The 13,408-nt window shown below is 48.3% G+C and overlaps 1 protein-coding gene across 1 annotated transcript; it reads left to right on the top strand.

Annotated features, from left to right (window-relative positions):
• The first annotated feature begins 1,996 nt into the window (after nucleotides 1-1,996).
• LOC128343797 (RLA class II histocompatibility antigen, DP alpha-1 chain-like) lies at nucleotides 1,997-8,850 on the top strand. Its single transcript, XM_053293234.1, has 4 exons — nucleotides 1,997-2,013; nucleotides 3,471-3,670; nucleotides 5,154-5,392; nucleotides 7,036-8,850. The coding sequence occupies exons 1-4, from the start codon at nucleotides 1,997-1,999 to the stop codon at nucleotides 7,156-7,158; spliced, it is 579 nt and encodes a 192-aa protein (XP_053149209.1). The 3' UTR covers nucleotides 7,159-8,850.
• Nucleotides 8,851-13,408: the final 4,558 nt, after the last annotated feature.

Consider the following 13,408-nt stretch of genomic DNA (forward strand, 5'->3'; position numbering starts at 1 on the left):
CCCCCACACTGTAGCCTTCAAGCTGGAAAGACTCAGGACCGTTTCCTACTAACTTCCTGCAGCAGGTCATCCATTTCCCACGTTGGAGACTGTGCCTGTCAGTCTCCCCGACCTCCATCTTTCGCCTCCCTCTTCCTCTTCCAGTTCTTGATGTGTAACTTTTCTTTTCTTTTATATGGTCCACATTAATGTGACTCACCTTAGTGCAGGGTTTGGGGCCTGTCTCACCAGTAGCCAGGGGCATATCAGAGCCCCCTCTCTATGTTGCTGGCCACCACTGAGTCCGTCCCCAGCCCCGCACCAACTTCCACCTTCCCTTGCAGGGGGAGAATTGCCATTAGTGGGAGGGCCCCCCCTGCACTCCACAGCCGGGGCCAGCTGCACCCCAAAACCCACACCTGGGTCCGTCCTGGAAGTGCACAAATAAGGACTTCTCCATATGTCACAACCATCAAACACACACACACAGGCCTCAGTTACTGTTCCTTCTCTGTATGCTCTGAAATTAGAGCTGGTGTCCCCCAGACAAGAAGAAAGAAAAGCCTCACTCACCACTCCCTGAATGAGCCACTCTTGTGAATCAGAAGACAAAACCAGCCCACCCTCCATATCCCCCCCACCCTCCACATCCACCCCCTGCTGTCCCCCAACTCTCAGCCCAGGACGGAGCTCCTGATCCGCTTTCACTCCATCGCCTCTTGAGGTTCCTGCTGATTGAAGTTTCACCTGGTAACAGACTGGTCACCACCCAGGCCTTTTCCTCATTGGCTGAATTTGCATGGGTGCCTCTGCCCCCTTCTCCAATTCGACTCCCTCCAAACTCCCTCCACAGCCACTCTGAGGGCAGGACCCTGCTGCTGGACCCATTGCTTCTCCTACTGTGTCTCTCTTCTTGGTTTGCACCCTCTCTGTGCATTGCCCACACCCCCACTTGGAAGAGCTGAGATGGCCAGAGAAGGAGCCCTTCACCTTTGCCTCTGGGCACGCCTTGCCTTGCCAGGCGTCAGAGCTGTGAAAGGTGAGAGGGGGGCATCAGGGGGCAGAGGGGCCTGGGGGGTGGGCTCAGGTGTGAGGGGAAGAGGCTTTGAAAGAAGGGGGTGCCTGTTGGGCAGCTGTGGCTAAAGAGTTGGGGGTCCCCTTTAGTAGCCCCCGCCCTTTGCACAGGCTGAATACACCAAACAGGTAGATGAGGGAACCAGGAAGGGGAGGGAGTAACGGCCTCCCCCCAGGGAAAGAATTCAGAGCAGGGGCGGGTGGATCTCAGGGGTGAGGAGAGCCACGGAGGATGCTTAATCCCTCGGCTGTCTTCAAGACGGCCCTTTTTGATGAGGGGGGGCAGGATGGGTTGCACAGCTGGCATCCAAAGCTAAAAGGGCAGAAACTACATCTCTACCATGTCTGGGGATGCTGGCACCTTCTGGGTGAAGACAAAAGGAAAGAAGGAAGAAGTCCTTTCCTTGAGAGTGAATTTGATACCAGAAACAAACCGAGCTGTGTGATACAGAAACCCCCAACAGCTCCCCAGAGGGGCAGCCCCCACCCTCCAGATCCAATGTGCCCCCCCCCCAAGACAGAGAGGTTTCTCCCCTCCCCAGCCATGCAGACTCAGGGTGCAAATGCTGACCTCTCTTCAGGGATCAACCCCACTTCCATTGCCGGCTGCATTTTGATATGTTCTCCACAGCGTCAGGCTTGCATTTAATTGTCAGCTGAAGTTTTGGTTGCTTATAAGGGAGGGCAGTTTCTTCGTAGCCCCTTCTTCCTCCAAGGCATTCAGGGCACAGTTGACTCACAGCAACCCTGCAGGTTGACAGAGTGACAGTGTCTGACCCTGGATGACCCTAGGATGCCTGATGAGATGGATGGATGGGCAAGGAATAAACTGTCCGTGACTAACCAGGAAATACATCTTGGGGTAGAAGTGGATGAAAAGTCAACCTAATATGTGGTCACTGTGAAAAAGGCAAGCTTTGCATGGGGCTATTGGGCAGGGGGAATGGATGAAATAATTTGGTGGGTGGGGGGGGACTGCTAATATTATCATGGCCTTTTACAAGCCTATGTTGTGGCCACACTTCAAATGCTAAAAAACCCCAAAAACATATTGTGTAAGTGGACAAGGTATAATAGAGAGATAAATCCAATGGATAAGGGAACCTGGTCTGGAGCACCTTCCTTACAAGGAAAGCTCCCATGTGCAACTTATGTACATTCATACTCCCTTCAGGCAGCCTGATACCTTGAACTGTGGCCTGTACATCTTGTGCACATAAGTTCTGTTCAGAAGAGAGGATCATAGGAAGCTGCCTTATGTTGAGTCAGACCATTGGTCCTGCTAGCTCAATATTGTCTACCCAGACTGGCAGCGGCTTCTCCAAGGTTGCAGGCAGGAGTTTCTCTGGGAGATGCCAGGTAGGGAATGTGGCACCTTCTGCTCTTCCCAGAGCGGCCCCATCATTGACAGCCATTGCAAACCCATTAAAGTTTTCATCCATCCTGAACTTTCAGGGGCTTGCAGGATTCACCTGGAAACAAATAGGCCCTTCCTTCATTCTTCTCTGCTGCCTACAATCCTACACAATGGGCCATTGCTCCCATTTCACAGATGGTGAGCTGAGGGAACAGAGACACCAAACTGAATTAGTGAACAGGAGAGGAGAGCTGGTCTTGTGGTAGCAAGCATGACTTGTCCCCATAGCTAAGCAGGGTCTGCCCTGGTTGCATATGAATGGGAGACTTGATGTGTGAGCACTGCAAGATATTCCCCTTAGGGGATGGAGCCACTCTGGGAAGAGCAGAAGGTTTCAAGTTCCAGACTAATTCTCAATCTTTCTTCTCCGGGAATGATGGATCTCCAAATGAGGAAGGGGAAGAGGCTGAGATGTTTGCCACTGAGGGGGAGGGCGATTCTCTGCCTGATGGCATTGTCAGGGGAGGGAGTCCCTTGACATGGGGAAGAGTCTGGGAGCCACACTGTAAATAAATAATCCTTTCTGGAGCCCTGGGGGAAACTGGATTTCCTCTTTCTGGAACCAACAGGAGCCTTTCCCACATTGGGCCCTGCAGAGAGAGGTGATGTCACTGTTGTCACAGCCATGGTGGGAAATTTCTTCTTGAATTGGTGGAGGGGCTGGCCATCATGGGCAGGAGGTGGAGATTCTTCTTCTCCCCTGACATGCACAGGAGGAGGCAGGAGGGGATTCCCTGCCTTGGGGGCCTTCATGCTTCCAGAATCACTTCCAGATTGCTCTCAGCTGATACATCCCAGGGAATAATGTTGGAGCTTCTCATCTGGAGGAGGCCCATAGCTGGGGTGGAGGCCTGGGGTTGGCCAGAGGTAGGGTCTTTGGGAGCAGATTCCCTCCCACCCTTTTCCTCTCCTGCTGACTCCCCTTTGCCTCTGTGGAGGGTGTCCGCCATGCACTGGGATCTGTCCCTGCCCAACTCATCTCTCTCTCTTCTTGCCCCAGTGGAGATGTTTGTGGAGCTGGACTTCTTCCAGGAGAGTTCTTCCACGTGGACTGGGACAAGAGGCAGAACGTCTGGAGGCTGCCCAACATCCCCAACTACTTTGGCTTTGACGCGCAGGGCGCTGTGGGCAACATGGACATCATGAAGAACAACATGGAGGTCCTGATCAAGCGCAGCAACCGCAGCCAGACCCCCAACGGTACCAGGAGGGGGCCCAGGAGAGCTCCTCGGCTGGGTGGGTGGGTGGGTGAGTGTGTGACGCGGCCCCCTGAGCTGCGCTGATGTTATGAGCACCCCAAAATATTAATACATATATAGGCCTGTGTCTGATTTCATTTTGTTAAGAGTTCAATTCAATGTCTGAACTGGAGGTGAATCTCATGACTGCCTGGTCAATGATTTGTAGAGGCAGGGGTAATCTAGCATTGGTTATCAGCATCTGTGGAAACTCACTGAGACAATGGGCCAGGCTTAATTACCATTCTCACACTGCTGAAATTAACCTGTGTCCAGTAACAGGATGCTTCTGCCTTAAGTCAAATGTGTTGATTAACTTGCCTCACTCACGCTTACCCTTTTGATGTGACTTTGAATATTCTTTTGTTGCAAATACACACTAGATAGAGGTATACAAGAAATAATGTCTCACACAAATAGAATTAACTCCCTCTCACTAATTGCTAACTTTTAACACCTTCTGGGACCAGGCTAGCACATCTAGGATGCAGATTTGCTTTTGGACTTTGTCCCCTCCTCAAGATAACAGCTAACAGGAGATGAGAGTGAGATCTCTCTGGACTGATCAAATATCCTGAGCTAATTTTAGTAATTAAAAGACAATATTCCAAGGATAGCAGGAATAAATGCCTTTTGTGATCCAGAAGACTAAAAAGGGACATCAAAGGATGGAACCACTATAAGAAGGAGTCTCTGGACATGGCAGTTTAGCAGTTCTGTGCCTACGGGCATTCTGTTCACACGCTAGCAACCTTGTGCCTACAACAAGATCTGCTCACACGCTTTCCCAGAGTTTGCTGCCCAGCCGCGGGGCTAAGCAGGAACTCTGCCCGTGCTCAGAGGCTATGACTCTCACTGCGCAGTTCCCTTCTCCTTTCCCCCCCTTCTTCCCTTCTACTAACCTCCCCAAAACCATGCCAGCCCACAGCCTTCACACACCCCGTTTTCCCTTTTCTGCCTGTATCTGAAATGTATTAGGATCTAGGAAGATTTAAATACCCACGCATATGTAGTTAGGCACACGGGTGAATATTGGTGCTGGTTAGGAAATACTGTTGCTGATATTAATAGAGTATTCTGCTTTCTGCTTTGCTAGATTATGTTGTTAGTCTTTATACTCAATAAAGGCCATTGAACCCTTTCAGGAGTGGTTTGATCTCCTTTCCTCTTGCGCCCCAGATACACATGGGTCACCATATAAAGAACTTGATGACATTATGGGCCAGACCTAATTTTGTATACTAGCTAATGAGCATATTTGGTGTATAAATCAGGCCTGGTCTGTAACACTGACCACTCTGCCCTCCAGGCAAAAGCACAGCAGATCCAACTGCTTTGCTTGGACTTTGGTTCTGATCAGGGAGCAAAAGCATCGCATTGAGCGAGGTCCACTGGGAAGGAGGCTTTGGATCCATAAAATCCCTAATCTGGACCCTCTTTTTCAGCTCCTCCTACAGCAACCGTGTTCCCCAAAAACCCTGTGGAAATGGGGGACCCCAACGTGCTCATCTGCTTCATGGACCAGTTCTTCCCCCCAGTGCTGAACATCACCTGGCTGAAGAACGGAGAGGAGGTTTCCCAGGGCGTGACAGACACAGACTTCTTCCCCAGTGCGGACAACGCCTTCCGCAAGTTCTCCTACCTGGCCTTTGTCCCGCAGCATGGAGATGTCTACATCTGCCAGGTGGACCACTGGGGCCTCCCTCAGAGCCTGGCCAAGCTCTGGCATAAGTAGAAGTGGGCCCAGCCATTGTGGGCTGTTTTGTATCCTGTGTTTTGCTTTTGCTTTGGAGAGGGAGTCAGAGGAGAGATGCAAAGGACTCCCCAGAACCCTTCTGTGATCTCATGCCTAACTTTGCAGACTTTAAGGGCTAGAAACAGTTTTTTAGCCTATTTTTTCATAGGCTTATGAGATCACTTGGCAGTCACTGTGTGTATGTTCCTATCAATTTTGCAGTGCCTGGACCAGTATGAACCAAATTGGGTACAGTTGTTGGGACACATAGAGATACCCCAAGGGTATATTTTGTGAAGATATCATCCATCCCAAGTCAAGGTGGTGGATCCGTAAATGTATGAGGTGCAAGTGGTCTGACTTGTGAACCGCCTAACCAATTTGAACCATAAGAACATAAGAAAAGCCCTGCTGGATCAGGCACAAGGCCCATCTAGTCCAGCATCCTGTTTTATACAGTGGCCCACCAGATGCCTCTGGGGAGCCCACAGGCAAGAGGTATGTGCTTGCCCTCTCTCCTGCTGTTGCTCCCTTGCAACTGGTATTGAGAGGCATCATGCCTCTGAGGCTGGAGATGGCCACAGCCACCAGACTAGTAGCCGTTGATAGACCTGTCCTCCATGAACCTGTCTAAGCCCCTTTTAAAGCCATCCAAGCTGGTGGCCATCACCACATCCCATGGCAAAGAACTCCATAGATTAATTTTGCTACAGCTGTAGGGACACATATGGACACCTCAATGGTGCAGTTTGTGATGATGTCATCCACCCCAATTCAAGATGGTGGACACATGAACATGTGAGGTACAAGTGGGAGATGATTTGGACCAAATTTGGTACTCTTGTAGGGATACATACAGGTAGGGACTCCTCAAACACATAGTTTGTGATGATGTCATCCACCCCAATTCAAGATGGTGGATGCATGAGCATTTGAGGAGCAAGTGGGCTAACTTGTGACCTGCATAACCATTTTGGACCAGATTTAGTCCAGTTGTAGGGATAGTGAAAGAAAAGTAGGCAGATTAGTTCTTAATAAAACAACGTGTTAAAAGTAAAGCTGGAATTCTGAGGATGCTGTGTCTGTGCCCATGACTGCCCATTGTGCCCAGTGTGACTACAGAATTTGCACTCTGGATGTAAGCAACACAACACTTATGGCAATTTGGGAGGGTTGCTAGCAGACTACCGAGGACGTTTCTTGGCTGGGCATGGAAGAAATGAATGGACCTTGGGCTTTATGGTCCCAGGAGTCAAAAATATAAATGTGAATGGGGTGAGGACAGGACTCCTCCTCCTCCTCCTCCTCCTCCTCCTCCTCTCCTCCTATTTATATACCAGTTTTCAACAGACATTTCCAAAGTGGTTTATACAGAAATATATATAATAAATAAGATGGATCTCTGTTCTTAAACGGCTCACAGTACAAAAAGAAACAGAAGTTAGACACCAGCAACAGCCATGGGAGGGATGCTCTGCTGGGGTTGTGGTTGGGGATGCTGTCCTGGGTTCTGTCTTTGGCTCTTGAGGGACTTGGACACCCCCACCCCCTGCTGACCTCTCCCCTCTCTTCCTTCCCTTTCCTGTCCTCAGACTCCAAGGAGCCGACGCTCATCCCAGAGACGAAGGAGAATATGGTGTGTGGCCTGGGCTTGGCCATGGGCATCCTGGGCATCATCGGTGGCACCGTCCTTTTCATCAAGACCAGGAGGATGAACAGCATCAACCAGCGCAGGGGCCCCCTGTGAGTCCATTGCTCAGAAGAAGGAAGGCCTCCCCTGCCCAAAAGGCTTTGCCTGGCGGTGGAGGGATTAGCAGGGCAGAAGGTCTCAGATCCCATTTCTCAGAACTGGCACTTAAGTTCTTTGGGTCACATTTCTGCCCCTTATCGAAGGCCACTGAGGGCCACTCACATATCCAAAAAATTTCAGCAAACAAGGAGCTGAGCCCAATCCTGCTTCTTTGTCTCATATACTGAAAGGACACAGTCATAGTTCAATGTTTTTGCATGTCAAGCATTGCATATGTTTTCATCTGCACACATTAAATACCCATACATTGCTCTAATCTGTCTATAGGGACCCTTGGGAGTGGGATTGTATGTGCTTGGATGGGGAGGGGCTAAATCCAGGTCCTTGACTCCCCTCCCAAAGAGCTGACTATTATTATCACCCAAACCCTGGGCAAGGCACGGATCATGCCCACCACAGCAGCTGCTGGATACAGACAGGAATCACCTGCCCAGTCTAAATTCTGCCCCAAGACAGCCAAACAGAGTGCCAAGGAGACCCAGATCTTCCTTCCAGAATAAACACAGCAAAAGAGGAAATTTTTTGTATCTTGCACGTTTTATATTTCTTCAAGGAGACTGGATTTTTCACAAGTGACATGAAATGAAGATGGGATTTTTTGTTTAATAGGAAAGGAGGTGGGGCCCAGGAATGAAGGAGGGTACGGACTCCTTTTTGATTACAATATCCAGAAGCTAGATTTTAGAAAGGATTATGTTTTATTCCCAGGACACCCTTATTTCTCCCTAGCAAAATTGCAGATGTGCAGACAAGACAGCTCCCAGCTCACCATCCCTCATGTTCCCTTTCAGATAATGGAGGAGCAGCCAAACCAGCTCCTTCCCCCGACAGCCCCTCTGCAAGTCCCAGAACTGCGTCTCTCACTCCATCCCTGGTCAAGGCTTTGCTTAACCAACCTGGTCCTCGATGTAGGTCCTGGTCTGCTCCTTTCCATACCAGGGGCCTTTGCACTGCTGATTCGTGGCTCTTCTGCTCTTAGATGGAAGGGGAATTAAGACGCCGGTTCACTAGGCACATCCTTTAGTGTTATTGACATGGATTTTAAGAATAAAACCATCCTTCTTGGCTTATTCCATTAGATTCAAATCTGGCCTAGGAAATGGTGACCTTCTGTCTATCACCTTTTCAGCTGAAACTTGTATTTTACAGGATATTTTTAAGATGTAGTTAGCTAACTCATGTTCTCTGCTCCTCAAACAGAGATTAGAGAAGGGATTTTATATCTACATGAAAGGGGTTAATTATGTCTCTGAGTTAGAGTAACAACAGATCAAAGAAGCAGCAGCAAAAAGCTGAATGGGAGAAGAGGTTTTCTATTGAGAGAGAAGCGCGACGCTGACATGTTTCTAAGTTATGGTTTCTATATAGTCATGAGGAATCTTATGATATCAGAGTTTGACTCCCAGATCCAGAACCAGGTTGCTTATTAGCACATCACCTGATTCTCTTTTGCTGTTCGTAAGTTTGTAAATGCTACTTGAAATCATCTTTCATTTAAAGCTCTTTGTAATCAGTGCTATGCTTTTGTTTTTGTCTATGATTAAGTCTGTATATGCTGTACTAAAAGCTTTATAAATAAACTAGCATTTTAATATAAGATTTCCTCTTGAGTGCTTATTTTAAACTTCATTATTCAATAGTTGTCAATACAATGCCAAACTCATACTTATGGGTGTATTCCCAAATAGGACCTTTGTACACCCTACAGGTTCCTGCTACAGGCATGACTATAACTATATCAGACCAATCTGAATACAGAGCTGTGAAAACTATGCAATTAGAGGTAATCTGGGACCAGGAACAGATTGAGGCGGGGGGGAACATGGGTGGGTAAGCACCCCTCAAACAAGCAGTTTGTCCCCATACTTGCCCTGCCATTTATGAAGTCAACAGGATCTATTTCAGTGAAAATATGTTCAAGATGAGAGTGTAAATGTGCACTGTGCGTTGTGGGGACCCCCCAGGCACCGGCCAGAAGCCCCACAGTATATCAGCAGCGGCTGAAAGCAGCCAGTGCCCACACACGGGCAATGAAATGGGGTTCAGGGAGTGCTTGCCCCCTTAATCTTATTTAACTGCTGGGCTCCGAAGGCAGGTTCGCGGCTCCTGGTGGGGTTTGGCTGCTCTAGTCTGGTCTTGGCTGCACAGGAGAACAGCCTCAAGGACTGGATACATGATTTAAAAATGTTTAATGTCTGACGTCAGCGGGGGCCGTGGTCTGGCTCTGTTCGGGAATTTGAGTAACGCGGGCAGGAGCGGCTCTTCCCTACCTTAAAGGGGGCATGGGTGCAAATGCAGCGTTGGCCATCCAACTCCCGAATGGGGCCGTGCAGCCCCGTTCTGGAGCTAGGTCGGGGCTGGCGTTGCGTTCGCGGCGTGGCAAGGAGCAGCTCTTCCCTGCCTAAAGGCAGGGAGGAGCTGCTTCTTGCAGAGCCGTGGCTATTTAACTTCCGAATGGGGGCTCTGCGGCCCCCGCTCGGGAGCTAAACCCCCACCCCCGCATCTGATGTCAGATGCTGGGGGGGTGTCGGGGCCGCGAGGCGCAGCCCCTGATTGGTGGCAGCCCGGGTTCTTTAAACCCGTTCGCCCAATGGTAGCTCCACCCCTGCTGCCTCAAAAAGCCTGGCCCTTGCTCACCTGATCTGCTCCTTTCCATCCCAAGTGCAACGGAAGCATGGCTATTGTGCAATTAGGTAAAAGCAGAATTAAGACTCTGGTTCACCAGGCACTTCCTATAGCTCTACATTTCTCCTAAAAATGCTTCAACCGAAGTAGTAGATCTGAAATATGTTTACTCAGAAGTAAGTGCTGCCTAGAAAATTCATCTAGGATTGCCGTCTTCAGTCAAGAGAGGCTCCTCCTGCCACCCCGTTACTGACATTGGCCATTTAATCAGCAATTGCCTCTTCCCAGCTGGCCAGGAGCATTTTTTCTACTTCTTTCCTCTGTGCAACCAGAGCAGTTAAAAAGAGCACAATTAATTGAATACAGCTAAACACTGTTCAGCCATAAGACTTGTATACACTGTGCTTTTAAAAAAAAGATTGTTTTGCTTGTGCTAATTCCAGAGTGGAGTGAAGACCTTTGCAGGCCATGGAAGCTCTCCCCGCAATCCTTGGAAAGTCTCCCCGGTGACCTGGTTTCTCAGATTTTACCAAGCACTGCTGCATATTTTTTGAGCCATAAGGGATAGAAACCTATATCTTCTGTTAAGGAAAGTGACCTTGAAAGCAGCAGGCTGCCCAGGGCGGGGGATCAGCTCCGTGAAAGCCAGGTGAGTGGTGGAAGCGATCCCTCAGCACAGAGGGTACTGTGGGGGGGGGGGCACACTGCTTCTCCAAGCAGCATTCAGGTGCAGCGAGAGCGGAAGTAAGCACCAATTCATTTATTCTTAAAGGTGCCTCTCTCTGCCCCTCCACCCACTGGCCGCTACTGCCCCAATTACCTGGGAGTTTTACACACAGGGATTTTAAAGCCCTTTAACTTGCATCTCCTCTGGAATGGAGGGGGGGGTGTTCACAGATCAGCTAGATTTACCCCAGGTCCCTGCGAGTTATCGGGGAGCAGTTTACACACAATTGGGGTTTTTCACTACCAACACAGTCCCTTCCAAGGGATGGAGGCCTGCGACTCTGAAATTCTACCCTGTGGACCTTCTCCCTGGAGGAAAAGGAGACATATGAAAGGAATCAAAGAGAAAATAGAAAGAGAGGGTGGGAAAGGTGGGGGAGGGGAGGTGTCTTTCCCTGAGGGCTACAGAACTCCCCTTCCCCTCAATTCTCCCTTTGGTCTTCCTTGAGCCCCCTGCTGCTGCCACTGTGTCGTTTCTTCTCAGGGGCGTAGCTAGGGGAGAGGGGGCCATGTTCATCCCTCTCTCTGGCGGCCGCCCAGAGCGAGGGAGCTAATGAAGAATATAGAGAGGGATGGAGCAGGAGGGCCCTCAGGAGCTGGGGAGCCCCGTGTTCTTTGAACCCTTTTGCTCAATTATAGCTACGCCCCTGTTTCTTCTATAATATCTACTACTTCTTCATCCCTCCCTTCCAGGAGTTTTCTGCATGCAGGAAACTCCATGTTCAATCCCTGGCATGGCCAGGGTCGGGGAGACCCGTTCCTACAAACCTGGAGAGCTGCTGCCAGTCAGTGCAGACAATATTAGGTGGACCTAATATTAGGTGGATATTAGGTGGATAGGTGGATATTAGGTGGATATTAGGATAATATGCATAATATAATGGATAATATAATATTAGGATAATGGATAATATATTATGGATAATATATATAATATATAATTAATGGATAATATATATATTATATTATGGATAATATAATATTAGGTGGATATTAGGATATTAGGTGGATATTAGGTGGATATTAGGTGGACCTAATATTAGGTGGATATTAGGTGGTTTAGAGATGCTCTTTCACTGCCCTTTTCTCCTGAGGACAAAGGAAGAGAATTGGACCAGAATTGAAATAGAATTGAAGGGATCCAAGAGAGTAATTGGCATTTGCTGAGCAGAGGGAGGAAACTCATTTATCACTGCACATTAGAGTATAGCCCGATTTATATCAGGGGCTTAAAAAAAATCCACTATTTGTCTCATTTTGCGGGGACAACTTCAAGTTCACAGTAAACTCACAGTGAAGCCTGCTATGTGTAAAAGTCCCTGGGAGCTTTTGTAGTTTACTTTGGCTTGGAAGTATTGAAACTGTAAATAAAGTATGTTGCCAGCAGGGGGAGCAGTCTTTTCTGGCTTCCGCCCGGACCTTACAACAATGGGAAAATACAGCTATTTTTTAACAATGTTGTAGGACTGCAACGCAGAAATTAAACCCAAAAGATTGCCCTACTCTGAAGGGTCTAACATAGGCTTCTTTAAAAGAGGTCTCATAATTGCCTCCTTAAGACAATGCCCTCCCTCAGAGAAACATTTCTATCTATCAGGCCCTCTACAACAACCTCCCTGCTAGATAGTATAAGTCAGCTTGGACAAGGGTCAAGGGAAGAGGTGGTAGAAGACACTGCTCCAAGTAGCTTGTCCCCAGGAGTCACAAATGGAATTTTACCCCATTTAACTATTTAAAAGGTGTTACTGGGCACCCCCACAATAGACTTTGGCTCAGTTGTGGTATCTAGGTCAGCTCTAATATAAAGTATCACAGAGGAGATGAGGAGGAGGCTGTGTTTGCCTTTCTCTGTCCTTCCTGCTCTCTGTCCAAACTTTGCATCCTCCAAGCAAGAAAAGGCAACCATTTGCAAGAAAAAACAAAAATACTTCTCTACTTTGTGGGACCCAGATAGAGCTGTGAAGTCTAACATACGTCCTGCAGACAGAGAAGAAAGAGGAGATATGGTCACTAACGTGGGGTACAAAAGATGGAGAAACCTTAGAATCATCCCTTCCAAGATTGCGGTGGTGGTGGTGGGGCAACCCAAATCGGGTCAAGTCAAGAGGGCAAATGGCCAGGGTCTTCACAATTCCAATCAGGATTGTATCTTTTTTAATCAGCAATGTGCTCTTTAAAGCAGAGTTCGCTAACGTAACATTGCCATCATCTCCTGACAATTCAGGATAAGAACTGCACCATCCACTTGAATGTGGCTCAGTCAGCTCAAATCTGTCGTGAACAGATTGGTGTGATGTTGAGGTGATGCACTGAGGAGGCACAATTGGCTGTTGAAAGAGATTCACTATTTCCCATTAAGGCATTGGAGCACAGAAGGGAACAGAGAAGACACAAAATGTGGGAAATCATTGTAGTCAAGAATTCAGCAGACACCCCCCTTCTCTTACTCATGAAACAGGAAAAATATATTGAGGGGAGAGAAGGGGCAAAGTGCCTTTCTGGGCGTAGGGGTGAAATTTTCCCCATACTTTACAATTCTGAAATGTAACATTTCTGGTATATTTCACATTAATTTCACATTTTCACCAAAATTACTGGGTACCCAGTAAACTGATGGAAAGCATACTTAAGGACAAAACTGTTAGGCATATAGAAGAACAGGCCTTGTTGAAGGAGAACCAGCATGGCTTCTGCAAGGGCAAGTCTTGCCTCACTAACCTTTTGGAGTTCTTGGAGAGTGTCAGCAGGCATGTGGATAAAGGTGATCCGGTTGACACAGTAATTTGGACTTCCAAAAAGCTTTT

This window comes from Hemicordylus capensis, chromosome 2 (assembly GCF_027244095.1).
Source record: "Hemicordylus capensis ecotype Gifberg chromosome 2, rHemCap1.1.pri, whole genome shotgun sequence".
Classification (NCBI taxonomy): Eukaryota; Metazoa; Chordata; class Lepidosauria; order Squamata; family Cordylidae; genus Hemicordylus; species Hemicordylus capensis.